The 13,256-nt window shown below is 52.7% G+C and overlaps 1 protein-coding gene across 1 annotated transcript; it reads left to right on the plus strand.

Annotated features, from left to right (window-relative positions):
* The first annotated feature begins 327 nt into the window (after nucleotides 1-327).
* Nucleotides 328-12,798, plus strand: Ptges (prostaglandin E synthase). The gene is made up of 3 exons (XM_051166753.1): nucleotides 328-530; nucleotides 2,772-2,854; nucleotides 11,887-12,798. Exons 1-3 carry the CDS (start codon nucleotides 402-404, stop codon nucleotides 12,134-12,136), a joined length of 462 nt encoding a protein of 153 aa, XP_051022710.1. The 5' UTR covers nucleotides 328-401; the 3' UTR covers nucleotides 12,137-12,798.
* Nucleotides 12,799-13,256: the final 458 nt, after the last annotated feature.

Consider the following 13,256-nt stretch of genomic DNA (forward strand, 5'->3'; position numbering starts at 1 on the left):
GGCCTGGCTCTGAGGCCCACCCTCTACCTGCACTGCCCTTCTGGACGGGTGGGCACGGGTAAACAGGATGCTGAGTCTGAGACCTGATGTTAAGATGAGAAAACAAACTAGGAAATACAAGGCTTTGCCAGGGAACAATGGTCCTGAGCCAAGGATGGCTGGGGGGCACCTCCATTCCTCTGTTTGTCCCAGCATTTGGAGCGCAAGTCTCTGGTTTCCTTCTTTACTGGAGCAGGGGGCCTGCCGTGGGTGATCAGGGTGGGCGGGGGAGTGGGCGGGGGCGACCGCAGGCCGCCTACTCAGGGCTTGGCCCGCCTCCTCCTCTCCTGAAGCCGCCTTGTAGGACAGTCTCACTCTCAGTCCCAGTGTCCAGGAATTGGAGCCCAGGCCGGCTAGCGGAGATGCCTTCCCTGGGCCTGGTGATGGAGAGCGGCCAGGTGCTGCCGGCCTTTCTGCTCTGCAGCACACTGCTGGTCATCAAGATGTACGTGGTGGCTGTCATCACAGGCCACACTAGGCTTCGGAAGAAGGTACGAGGGCTGTTGCTGCTGCTGCTGCTGCTGCTGCTGCTGCTGCTGCTGCTGCTGGTGGCGGTGGCGGGTGGTGGTGGGGATCAGCACTGGGCTGACTTTTCCCTGCAAGAAAATCTGGGAACTGAAAAAAACGGAGCTGAGGTGTGCATACCAGCGTGCAGTGGGAGCTGCTTCAGAGCTGCCATTGCTGCAGCCCTACTGGATGCTGCCTTGGCTTTCGGGCTCCTGAACTCTCTGGTTTGAGAGTACTCAGGGCTCCCTTGCTCAACTCCAGCTGAAGGGGCTGCCACAGGAGAGGCGACTCACTCTGACAGCGAGAGATCTCCTGACCTGGTAGTTTCCCGGCAGGCAGGGAGATTTCAAATCAGGGTGGAGTGGGAACCGGCCAAACAGGAGCCTAAGAAGTTTTTTGTTGTTGTTGTTGTTTTTCTCCGTGGAAATTCCCATTCCCCATGGACGCCGCATACACTCACACTGCCTCTAGGGTCTGGTCCTAACCTGAGGGGTCCCACACGACATTCTCTGGTCCCAGTCCTGGCAAGTAAACAGCCGTAAAAGAGCCCACTCAGAGCTGGTGGGAGTGGCCAGGACTCCCGGACCTGTTCCTCCGCTTCGGATGGACCCCTGGAAGCTTCCAGGAAGCAGAACCCCGGGACGGGATATGTGTGTGTGTGTGTGTGTGTGTGTGTGTGTGTGCGCGCGCGTGCGCGCGCGTGTTGCCTACAGGCGCTTTTTCCTAAACTAGCCTTTGTCCAGCCCAAAGGCGAGGGGGCGTGCGGGTGGGAGCTCCTGATGAGACGCTTGCCCTTCAGCCAGGTTTATCCTCTGGGGCAGGTACTGGCAGGAAAAAAGGCAAGATCACCGCTTACTGACTGCCTCTGGTTCTCGGGCTTTGGTCTGTCCTGGGACACAGATGCCGGGAGAGATAGCCCCATTCTGTCCTTGTCCCCTACGCAGGGCCCTCAAAGCTAAGCACTAAATTACCACCAGAGCCTGGGGAAGACAGTGGAAGTTAGTTTCCCTTGGTGTTTCCAGTGAGAGGCTTCCGTGGGTCTTTCCATGCGCCAGAGCCTCGCTTCCTTCTGGGCTCCTTTCCCACAGCAGTGACTGAGGGAAGCCTTCCTGCTTTGGGCCCTGGGGCTCCTCCGTTGGTGCCAAGGGGACCAAGGGGGTACCAGCTGTAGAGAGGATGGGAGTAGGCTCAGGATCCTATCCCCACCAGCCTGGAGAACTCAGTGCCCCCCCTCTGCGAACTTGGAATGGTGAACACGCCACTCGCCACCCATGTTGGTCCCTAAGACTGGCTCCTACTGGGATCTGCTATGAACAGCAGCAGCCACAGGTCCTTCCTGAAGTGCATGCTGAGTGACCCTTGGCACTAGAGCTGGTTCCCTGACATCTGACGACCAGGGTCTCCACTGGTAGCAAAGCTGAGCCCTCAGAGTTGGCGACTTAGGAGCCAACAGGGAGGAATTCTGGGTGGGAGATCCTAGCCTTCCCGTGTCATTGTACATTTTCCTCAGGTAGGGCAAGAGCAGGCTCATCTGGCAGCTGGCTCTATGGGCAGTCTGCAGTGAAGTGCCCCCACTTGGAGGCTTAGACAGGTCGTCAAAGATGTCACCAGAGTTGATTTGGGTGGGTGGGGCGTGGCGGGGCTTTGCCTCAAAGACCACAGGCCTCTACTCTTTTTCCAAGGAAAGAAACCGATAATCTGCCAGCACCACCCCCCTTCGCCCCTCGGGCTGCCCCACTGGTCCAGCGAGGCCCAGATCTTTATCCTGAGTCTTCTCAGATGAGGAAGCTGGGGATCCTGGTGGCCAGTGAGGGTCTTAGCTTCTAGCCAGGCTCTTGAGAGCCCCTAGTGGCTTCTGCTTAGCTGTTTGTTTGAATCTTTTGAGACAAGGTCTTACGGTGTAGACCAGGCTGGTCTTGAACTCACAGAGATCCTAGACCTACCTCTGCCTCCAGAGTGCTGGGATTAGAGGTGTACGCCACCACACTCCACTATTTATCTTCTTTTAGTTTGCTTTTTGAGGTTCTGGGAATGGAAGCACAGGACCTTGAGCCTTTCCTGGCTAGCAGGAGGACGCTTTCACCGGGAGTTCCCGTGCCTGGCCTCGAGAAGAGGCTCGGGGGAGCGGGAGGAACGGTCTGTAGGCCGCCTAGGTGGCTGTACTGTGTCGCCTAGCTCCTGAGCCTGGTCCTCAGTCATGGTGATCCTCAGCTGGTGTATTTCAGGCTTTTGCCAACCCCGAGGATGCCCTGAAACGTGGAGGCCTCCAGTACTTCAGGAGTGATCCAGACGTGGAGCGCTGTCTCAGGTGAGTACCTGTGAGTCTGGGACTTGGCCACAGACCTGCCTGGTCCCTGTGTAAGACTCCGATTGGGGAGAGTCTATACTGGGAAACAACAAATGAGAGAGAATGGAGACTGGGTCAATGCAAAGGCAAGAGGTTTATTGTTCCGGCATGCTGGGGTCCACCTGCACACAGGAGTGAGGCAACCCTGAGCAGAAGAATCTTAGGGTTTTTATATTCTTAGCCTGGGCAGATTTTGCTCACAGTTCCAGGAGGGGTGGGATAGGTGAGGCTGTGGCCTGGAGGGGTGAGATAGGTGAGGCTGTGAAACTTTACAGTCCCTTAGGCAGGTTGGGTGGAGATTGAGTCTCCAGGGAAGTTGTTTTATCTGAGCTAATCGCTCCAGTGGAGTTTATGGAAACTGCTAAGCAGGTCTAGTTTATGGCAGTGCGTGGTCCTTCCAGGACCGCAGGCAGAAGTGAAGTCATCTGGAGACAAGTTCTCATACAGAACATGGTATTAAGTGCAGAATATAAATTACATATAGGAGATGGCATTAATTTTGCCGCTACACCTGTCCTTGCAGAGTTTCTGAACTGGGCTCTTGAGAGTCACCTGTGTGTCCAAGGGTGTCCCTGGGCCTGACTTCCCCCTAGGCTATTATAGTTTACCCATTGCATTTTCTTGGAAAGGAAAAATCTCAGGATCTAGAATTACAAAGGGGAGGTAGAAGCAGGATACTAGACCAGAATTCTAGGTCAACTAAGGACAGAGGGAGATCATCTGAAGTAAGCAAACAGGAAAAAAAAAAAACAAAAAACAAACCCAGGTGAGATGTAGTAGCTTACACCTGTGATCCCAGCATTTGGCAGGAGAGTCAGGAATTCAAGTGGATCTTCGACTTGTACATGTCCCAGTGTATGCATACTCTCTCTCTTTCTAAATGTAAAAATTAATAATAATACTTATTGAGCCGGGCGTGGTGGCGCACGCCTTTAATCCCAGCACTCGGGAGGCAGAGGCAGGCGGATCGCTGTGAGTTTGAGGCCAGCCTGGTCTACAAAGTGAGTCCAGGATAGCCAAGGCTACACAGAGAAACCCTGTCTTGAAAAACCAATAAGAAAAAAAAAAAATACTTATTATTATTACAGTATAAAATTTTTATTATTACTCAGCGTGGTTTGCCACCACTCCCAGCCCTGTAAAAATCATTTTTAAAGTGAGTTTTAAGGCTAGGTATTGTGTAGCCGGGCGTGGTGGTGCACACCTGTAATCCCAGCACTCAGGGAGGCAGAGGCAGGCAGATCACTGTAAGTTCGAGGCCGGCCTGGTCTACAGAAAGAGTCCAGCACATCCAGGGTTACACAGAGAAACCCTGTCTCAAAAACACAAAACAAAACAAAAGACAAACAACAACAAAAGGCACATATCCATGATGACAATGTTTTGGAGGTTGAGGCAGGAGAATTACTTTGGGTTCTAGGCTGATATAGGCTATAGGATAAGTCTCAAAAAAAGCAAAAGAAAACCAACAAACAAACAAGAATCTGGGTTATGTAAACGTCCCAAGTTGATTTTTAGCAGCCGGCTCAGTATTGGAGTTTGGGAGAGGGACATTTCTTTGCTATCTTTTCAGTAATCCAGACCAAAGAGGGGTACTGGGGTGACAGGAGCAAGGAAGAGGACTTGGTGAGATGTGTAACAAATCACCACCACAGGCTCCCAACACATCCTCTTGCATCACAGGCAGAAATGGGTGGGACAGTGTCACTTCCATAACAGAATTCCCCTCTGAAAACAAAGTCTGGGAGGGTTTCCTGATGCTTTGCTTAGCCACTGGCAGTAATGTACACACTTGCGGTTTTAAAACATGACAACAGTGTGTCATAGGCAGCGGGGCTCCTGGCCACTCTAGCAGGTCCTTCCCGCTGTTGCCCATTCATTGTTTAATGAGCCCCTACTACGGGGCAGGCACTATGTACAAGGCACTGGCTGGTTTCACGAATAAACAGCCTTGCCTAACCATGACCCCGTATTGGTGACTGTTGGTTTGTCTGGGCAGTTCTGAGCCACTGGGAAGGAAAGGGTAAGTGATGTAAGCAGGCATCCCAGCCATCCATCAACAACCCCGGGGTGGGGGTGGGGCAGGGTGGGGGTGGGGCAGGGTGGGGTGGGGGAACAAAAGACCTATAAGGGACTTGGACTTGAATTTCCACCTACCCAATAGGTAGGATTTTACTTCTTTTTTTTTTTTTTTTTAATATTTTGCTTTATATTTATTTTACTTTATGTGCACAAATGTTTCCTCTGTGTGTGGTTACGTGCCTATTGGATCCCTTGGAACTGGGCCTACAGATGTTTGTAAGCCTCCATATGGATTCTGGGAACTGATCCCATTAGTCCTCTGCTAGAGAAATCCGTGCTCTCAGCCCTCGCTCTAGCCAGGATTTCATCGCTCATCCTCTCCGGTACTGAAGCTTAGGTGGTTGGCACTCAGTCTAGCATTTTCTGAACACTCCCACCTAATGATACTAGTGATCCACTTAGTGAAGCTTCGTTCAGGACTTACTGGGTACTTGGACCTGTGGGGGCTGGGCACCCAGATATTGGGGAACCCTCCCGATGCCATAGAACATCATAGAAAGTTGAAAGTTGGAGAGGAAGCTCAGGTTGGTAGACAGTGCTTGTGTACAATAAGCATTGGAGGCTAAAGCCGGGCGTGGTGGCGCGCGCCTTTAATCCCAGCACTCGGGAGGCAGAGGCAGGCGGATCGCTCGCTGTGAGTTCAAGGCCAGCCTGGTCTACAAAGTGAGTCCAGGATGGCCAAGGCTACACAGAGAGACCCTGTCTCGAAAAAAACCAAAAAAAAAAAAAAAAAAAAAAAAAAAAGCGTTGGAGGCTGGCCTCGGCTACATGAGACCCTGTTTTCTGGAAGGAAGGAAGCCAGTGGTAGCATGTCTTTTTAATCCCAGTACTTGGGAAGCAGAGGCAGGAGGATCGCTGTGAGTTTGGGTTCAGCCTGATCTACACAGTGAGTTCCAAGCCGACTAGAGCTGTGCAGTGAGACCCTGTCTCGAAGAAGAAAGAAAGTGCATTAGGCCGAAGGTACAGAACTGAGAATCACTCCTGCCACCAGGGACTGGCTGTATTGGGGGTGGGGTGGGCCCAGATAGTTAATCATTAGAACCTGGGCAGGCATCCGAGGGCCACCCTGCTGTGCTCACAGGAAGCATGAAGGATCCCCGATCATGATTTGCCTTGCAGATTAGCCAGCACTGACGACAAACCAGCCTGCTCCAGGCAATCTGGGACCAGGTTTAAAGAATGGAACCCCAGCCGGGCGTGGTGGCGCACGCCTTTAATCCCAGCACTCGGGAGGCAGAGGCAGGGGGATTGCTGTGAGTTCGAGGCCAGCCTGGTCTACAAAGTGAGTCCAGGATGGCCAAGGCTACACAGAGAAACCCTGTCTCGAAAAAAAAAACAAAAACAAAAACAAAACAAAACAAAAAAAAGAATGGAACCCACGTGGCTGGAGAGATGGTCCAGTGGCCTTGTTGCTCTTGGAGAGGACTCAGGTTCGATTCCCAGCACCCACATGGTGTCCTTTCCTGACCTCCTCAGGCACTAGGCACACATGTGGCACACACACATACATGCAGGCAAAATATTCATACAGATAATAAAATAGGCTAATTTAATTTTGTTATTTGTTTGTTTTGAGACCGGGTCTCGTTATGTAGCCTCTGGCTATCCTAGAACTCACTATGTAGACCAGGCTGGCTCGAACTCACAGAGATCCTCCTGTCTCTGCCTCCTGAGTACTAGGATTAAAGGCGGGAGCCACTATACTCAGCCTTAAAAATATTTTTTAAGAGATTTATTCATTTATTATGTGTGTATACAGTATTCGGCTCAAATGTATGCCTGTGTGCTTGCACAACAGAAGAGGGCGCCAGATCTCATTATAGATGGTTGTGAGCCACCGTGTGGTTGTTGGGAAGTCAGGACCTTTGGAAGAACAGTGTTCTTAACTTCTGAGACATCTCTCCAAACCCCTCCCTACCCCCCAATTTTTTTCTTAAGATTAAAAAGAGGAATGGAATTGAGGCCACCTGTATAGTGAGTGGCTCTCGCCTGGAATTCTGCCCTGAGGAGGTAGAAAGGGCAGGAGTTCAAAGCCAGCCTTAGCTGCACAGTACAACACCAGAGGCTTGGAGCACCATAGGGGAGACAGGAAGGAGGCAGCCGTGGGGAGTGAATGTGTAAGGAGCAGACAGAACCCTGAGTTAGGAGTATAGCCGACTGACAAGGGCACAGGAAAGACTGAAGTCCCCAACCCATAGGGGTGGCAAAGGCCTCCCCTGCTCAAACGCAAATGCTGGCAGGGTGGGAAAAAAAAAAACACTAGCAACTGCGTCCTGTTAGCACTCTGCTTCCGCCCACTTATGATGTCATTGCTTACCTGCTGGGGTTGGGGTGGGGGCGAGGGGGACACGTGACCCTGCCCAGGGCCATATAAAAGGACAGACCCTCCACGTGGTCTCTCTTACCCCTGTTACTTCTTACTTTCCTCTCTCTACCCCTCTCTTCTCTCTCTCTCTCTCTCTCTCTCTCTCTCTCTCTCTCTCTCTTCTTACTGTCACTCTCTCTTTAGGATACCCTTCCCTTTTTCCTTCTCCCCCCACGCTCATTTAATAAACTCCTCTACAACATAATATCTGCTGCCTGGTACCTTAGTATTTTATACCTTACCTTACCTTAAATCTTACTGCCTTAATTATTAAATACAAAACATCCTGCTCTGGGATTTTCACAGCTGGAGACTGCTCTCCCACAGAGACCGCCTGACACCACCACCACCGCCCCCCCCCCCCCCCCCCCCCCCCCCCCGCGCTCTGTTCATCATGAATGCCAGGTAGAGAACCCGTGGCCCGCCAACACTGGCTTTTCTTTCCTTGGTCAAGTCCCAGTCTTGCCCGACAGGTTCCCAGCCAGGACACCTAACCCAGGGCTGTTTCCCCAGAGGAGCATCCCAGCCATGCTTCCTACCGGTTCTCACCAGATGGGCTTTTAGTCTGAGGAAAGCAGTTTGCCAGGAAATTCGGCCCCTAGGTGCCAACCTCCTGCACTCCTCAAATGGCATCGTCCACAATGAACAGTGAGGGCAGGACACAGGCTCAGAGAGAAGGAGGGACACCTTCCTGTCAGAGCTGCTTGGTGGTGGCAGTCAGAGTTGGTGGCCCCTGGTGAAACCTCCTTTTCTCACTCCCGCCTGTGGCGGGGTTATCAGCTCCCAGAGAATGAGGAGCAATCAAAGCAGTGTCTAGGCCAGGGCTAGTGATTTGCTGGGTGGTGGTAGCAACAAATTTGAGGCCTTCCTAATCTGCTTTTCCAAACTGTTTCCCGGGTACCAACATATGCAACGCCCCAACTCTTCCTTAGCATAGTGACGTAATCTGCAGAGACAAAAGCAGTGTGCCAAGGTCTGGCAAACCCCATCTTACAAGAGGGCTAAGCCTCAGGACCGCCTAGTCTCAGCCCCACCCCTTATGGATTTCCCCCCTGCAGTTCCACCTTTGGCACCAAGCTGCAGAGTCCTCCTTGACCCCGAGCTCACAAGCACGTGTAGCATGAGTGGCAAGCTGGAAGAGAGGAGACATGTTGCTGAGCAAGCCTGGGGTCACCAGAGTGCTCTCCCCACCACTGCCAGTTTCTGCAGTAAAACAGTCCTGTGCCAACACGTGTTGAGGGTGAGGGGCAGGCCCGATGCCACAGGGGGCTGTGCGAGTCTCGTCTGGCGGGAACTGGCTTTGGCGACTTTGGCCTCCGAATAGTGGTTATTATTGGAGTGACACATTTCTCCCGTAAGTGATCTCCCTTACATGACTTTCTCCACGCCTTGTTTGGATACTGTGGCAGGGAGGGCAGGGGAGGTTTTCTTTGTGTTTTCAACACCCTGATTTCCCCATTCCTTCCTGCCCAGGGTACCACTGTGGTTTTGTGGGCCCCCATTGTGCTTTCAGACAGCTGAGAGAGAGGGAGGCCCTGGGTCTGCCTGGAGAGGAATCAAGGGAATGTGTTTTCTGTGCTGCGAGTCCCACATCCCTACCAGGGGCCTGTCACAGAGAGTAGGGACCACGTCTACCTGATCTGTGTGTCCCACACCTCCCTACTGGCTCTTGAGGTTTAATTATACTTGCTCTCAATCTGGTTTGGTTTTTGGTTTTTCAAGACAAAGTTTCCTTGTGTAACCGTGGCTGTCCTGGACTCACTTTGTAGACCAGACTGGCCTCGAACTCAAAGCGATCCGCCTGCCTCTGCCTCCCGAGTGCTGAGATTACAGGCATGTATCACCATACTCAGTTTTCTCTCTCCCCCCCCCTCTCAAATTTTATTTATTTATTGTGTATATAGTGCCTGCATGTACACATCAGAAGAGGGCAGCAGATCCCATTATAGGTGGTTGTGAGCCACCATGTGGTTGCTGGGAATTGAACTCAGGACCCGTGGAAGAGCAGACAGTGCTCTTAACCTCTGAGCCATCTGTGTTGGCCTTTCTTTTCTTTTTTTGTTTTTGTTTTGTTTTGTTTTTCAAGACAGGGTTTCTCTGGGTAGCCTTGGCTGTCCTGGACTCGCTTTGGAGACCAGGCTGGCCTCGAACTCACAGTGATCCACCTGCCTCTGCCTCCCAAGTGCTGGGATTACAGGTGTGCGCCACTGTGCCCAGCTCTGTGTTGGCCTTTCAAAGGAGTCCCAGACTGGCTGCTGTGGGGAGTCACCACAGCCCCAGCTCTTGAGTTTCCCCTGCTTCCCCGTGCTCAGTCCCCCAGAATCCAGGCCCATCACCGTGTGTCATGGACCACTGCAGTAGACCCCACAGCAGGCTGAGCGTTGCCCTAGCCAGCCACACAAACTTGCCCTGTGTCTGGGTCACAAGGCCATGGTCCAGATTAAGCAGAAAGAAGGGTCCTATGGATGGGAAAGTACCAGGCCCTGCAGGAAGTGTATGTGTGTGTGTGTGTTATGTGTGATGTGTGTAGTGTGTGTGTGTGCATGGTGTATGTGTGTGTGTGTGTGTGTATGTATGTATGTATGTATGTATGTGAGAGACTAGAAGGGAGGTGTGGGTGTGCAGAGGCCAGAGGCTTCATCTTGACCTCTCGAGACAGGGTCTGTCACTGAACCTGGAGCTAGGTTGACAGCTAGCAAGCCCCACAGCAGTCCTGTCTCCACCCTCCTTCCTGCTAGGGTTATAAGCACTTGTAGTCACACCCAGAGCTTGATTTGTGTTAAGTAGAGGTGGTGGGGATTTGAACCCGGGTACTCATGATTGTACAGCAACTCATTTACCCGCTGAGCCTTTTTTTCCCCCCAAAGCAAGTCTTATATATACAGTCCAGGCCTGCCTAAGCTCACTATGCAGCTGTGTATGACCAAGATTTACTTCTATTCTCATTTTATGTGTGTTTGGTTGCATGTTTGTGTGTTGTGCACCAGGAGGCCAGAGGAGGGGCATCAGATCCCCTGGAACTGAAGTTGCAGGTGGTTGTCACCCACTATGTGGGTGCTGGGAACTGAACCTGGGTCCTCTACAAGAGCAGCGAGTGCTCTTCACTGCTGAGTCGTCTCTCCAGGCCCTGACCTTGAACTCTTGATTGTAAGCGTCTTCCCAGCACCCCCTGTTTTAAGCAGAGCTGGGATGAGCGTTCCACCTGTTAGGCTACACCACCCTCGCTTAGGAACGATTTTATTTTATTTTATTTGGTTTTCTGAGACAGGGTTTCTCCATGTAGCCTTGTAGCCTTGACTGTCCTGGAACTCGCTCTGTAGACCAGGCTGGCCTCGAACTCACAGAGTTCCGCCTGCCTCTGCCTCCCGAGTGCTGGGATTAAAGGCGTGCGCCACCACCGCCTGGCTCTTTGCACATGCTGGATACTTCCCAAGAAGGTTCCTCTTTTCCTGGCCAGTTTCTCATCAATTAGGCTCTAACACATCTTCATCTTTGACTTCCGCCCCAGTTCCTTTGCAGCCCTGGAGTGCTGGGTGCTCCAGGCTTCCACCAGGCTCTGCCTGCTTTCTTTCGCTCAGAGAAAAGCTGGTAGCCCTTGCTAAGACTCGTTTTTCCTGTGGGAAGTAAGATGGGGGCCTATGAAGTGGGTCACCATGAAAGCGCTGGGCTGAGCTGGCCAGTTGGCCTGGCTGCTGGTCAGATGTACAGCAGCTGCAAGTCTTAGCATCCCCATACTGCACTGGGGCCTGTCCTGGGGGAGGTCATGGCTCGTTCACTGGGTTCATGTTTATCTAAGCGTTCATCGATGGCTCTGGGCACTCGCTGTCTCTACTTGATGGGGTCTGACTTCCTGCTTCATCCTAGAGAGAGGCCACAGTCCAGAAGGGCTTGTGGAAACTGAGTGGCAGCGGGGGCGAGAGAGCTTTCCTCCTCAGTCATTATTTATGGTTGAGTTGTACACAGCCCTCCCGCCACGCATGCTCACAAAAGAGCCAGATAACATGCATGAAGGAAGAGACGGCTTTGGCCAGGGTCCTGTGCTTGGGCGGGGCTGAGAAATGGAGGAACCCTACAGTTAACCCTGCAAAGGTGATGCTTGCTCAGCTTTTGGGGCGGAAAGGGACAGAGACCAGTGCCAGGCACGGCCCCAAATCCACCCTCTAAGGGCAGGCCAGTCTCAGGCCTGACTCAGCCTTGCCTTGGAGAATGCCTGTCACTCACCTCTCTGAACCCAATCCTCCAAGTCCTCCTTTTCCTGCCTGGTGTCTAAGGGACAGAGGGGACAGTCTGGCAAAGGTGGGGAAAAGCTGAGGCCTGTACAAACCTTAATCCCTCAGCTGCCTCCTGGTTGGGCCCTTTAACAGAGCTTTGGGCTGCAGCCCCCAGCCATTTCTGGGCAGAAGTGTGGAGTCACTGTCCCCTTCAGCTCTGCAGCATTTGGCTTTCTAGACAGGAAGGATCTGAGGTGTCTGGTAGTCCCTGAAGGTCCCTGGTGGGTTGGGAGCCCCAACACTAAGCCTGCTGACCACACCCCTCTGCTCCCTAGAGCCCACCGCAACGACATGGAGACAATCTACCCCTTCCTCTTCCTGGGTTTTGTCTACTCGTTCCTGGGACCCAACCCTTTGATCGCCTGGATCCATTTCCTCGTGGTCCTCACAGCCCGTGTGGTGCACACGGTGGCCTACCTGGGCAAGCTGAACCCACGCATCCGCTCCGGGGCCTATGTCCTGGCCCAATTCGCCTGTGTCTCCATGGCCCTACAAATCCTCTGGGAGGTGGTCCACCATCTGTGACCAGCTGCGGAAGCCTCCTCAGCTAACCACACTGCGGACAGAGCCACGGAGGCTGAACCTGGGGGACTTTGTGTCCCTTCTAGAATAGGAATGGATTCAGGTCCTGGGTTCCTGGCCAGCTGGGTGTGAGGATCCCTGGGCCCAGTGTGCACGTGTGTGTTTCTTAGCCTCTTGGGATCCTGGGTGAAGTGCCCGATTAAAACCACTAACAGACAAGTTGTCAAGAGTGACAGAACATGCTTGTCCTCTCGAAATGCCTTAAGCATCAACTCAGTACTGCCCCCCTTGACCTTCAAACTGAAAGGACAGAAGATCCTCCAACACAGCCATCACTCTATATACAGAGCCAAAAATGGACCAGCCCATGGAGAGACACCTGCCTGGTGTGTGTCCCAAGAAGTCTTCACAAGAGGCCCAGCGGTGGCTGGCTCCCTGTGGAGGTAGGGTACTTGCTATTTTTCAGAGGTAGGCAGGCCAGAGCTTCCCTGTCCCTGGTGACACCTCCCTGTCACTTGAGTACTTTAGGTAGCACAGGCTCAGAATGGTGAGTGTGTCCACAGCCTCAGCTCCTCCGACGACCGCAAGTTAAGGAAGGATGTGGGCTTCGTCTCACCAGCTGCTGAAAGGGAATTTTGGGCTTCGTCAGCGTCTGTGGAGTTTGACGATGCCAATGTCTGCTCTGTGGAAAACCTCATTTGCGCATGTGTGGTGTCCGTCGTCCGCCCCCCCCCCTTCCCGCCCTGCCCCCTGCCCCCAAAGTCCTTCTGAGATCCATTCAGGTTTAGTTATTAAACAGCAATGTGTGACCTGTGACTGCCCTGTGTTCCCTGTTTCTAATGACCGTGCTATCCCAGCTGGCCTGGTGTCTGCTGGGAAATTTTTGAGGTTTGGTGCTTGGATGTTTTAAGTTTGAGAGACAGGGTCTCGCTTAGCCCACGTTGGCCTCAAACTTACTAAGCAGCCGGGACAACCTTGAGCTAACAGCCTGCCTGTACCTTGCAAGTGCTGGGATAATAGGCCAGCATTGCCACAGTGGGTGGGTTTCTGGGGCCCAGCCAGCATAGGCGACCTGTTTGTGGGAGCCACACTCCATCAGGCTGCTCAGGGAAGTGCCTGCCTT

The sequence above is a fragment of the Acomys russatus genome, chromosome 24 (assembly GCF_903995435.1).
Source record: "Acomys russatus chromosome 24, mAcoRus1.1, whole genome shotgun sequence".
NCBI lineage: Eukaryota > Metazoa > Chordata > Mammalia > Rodentia > Muridae > Acomys > Acomys russatus.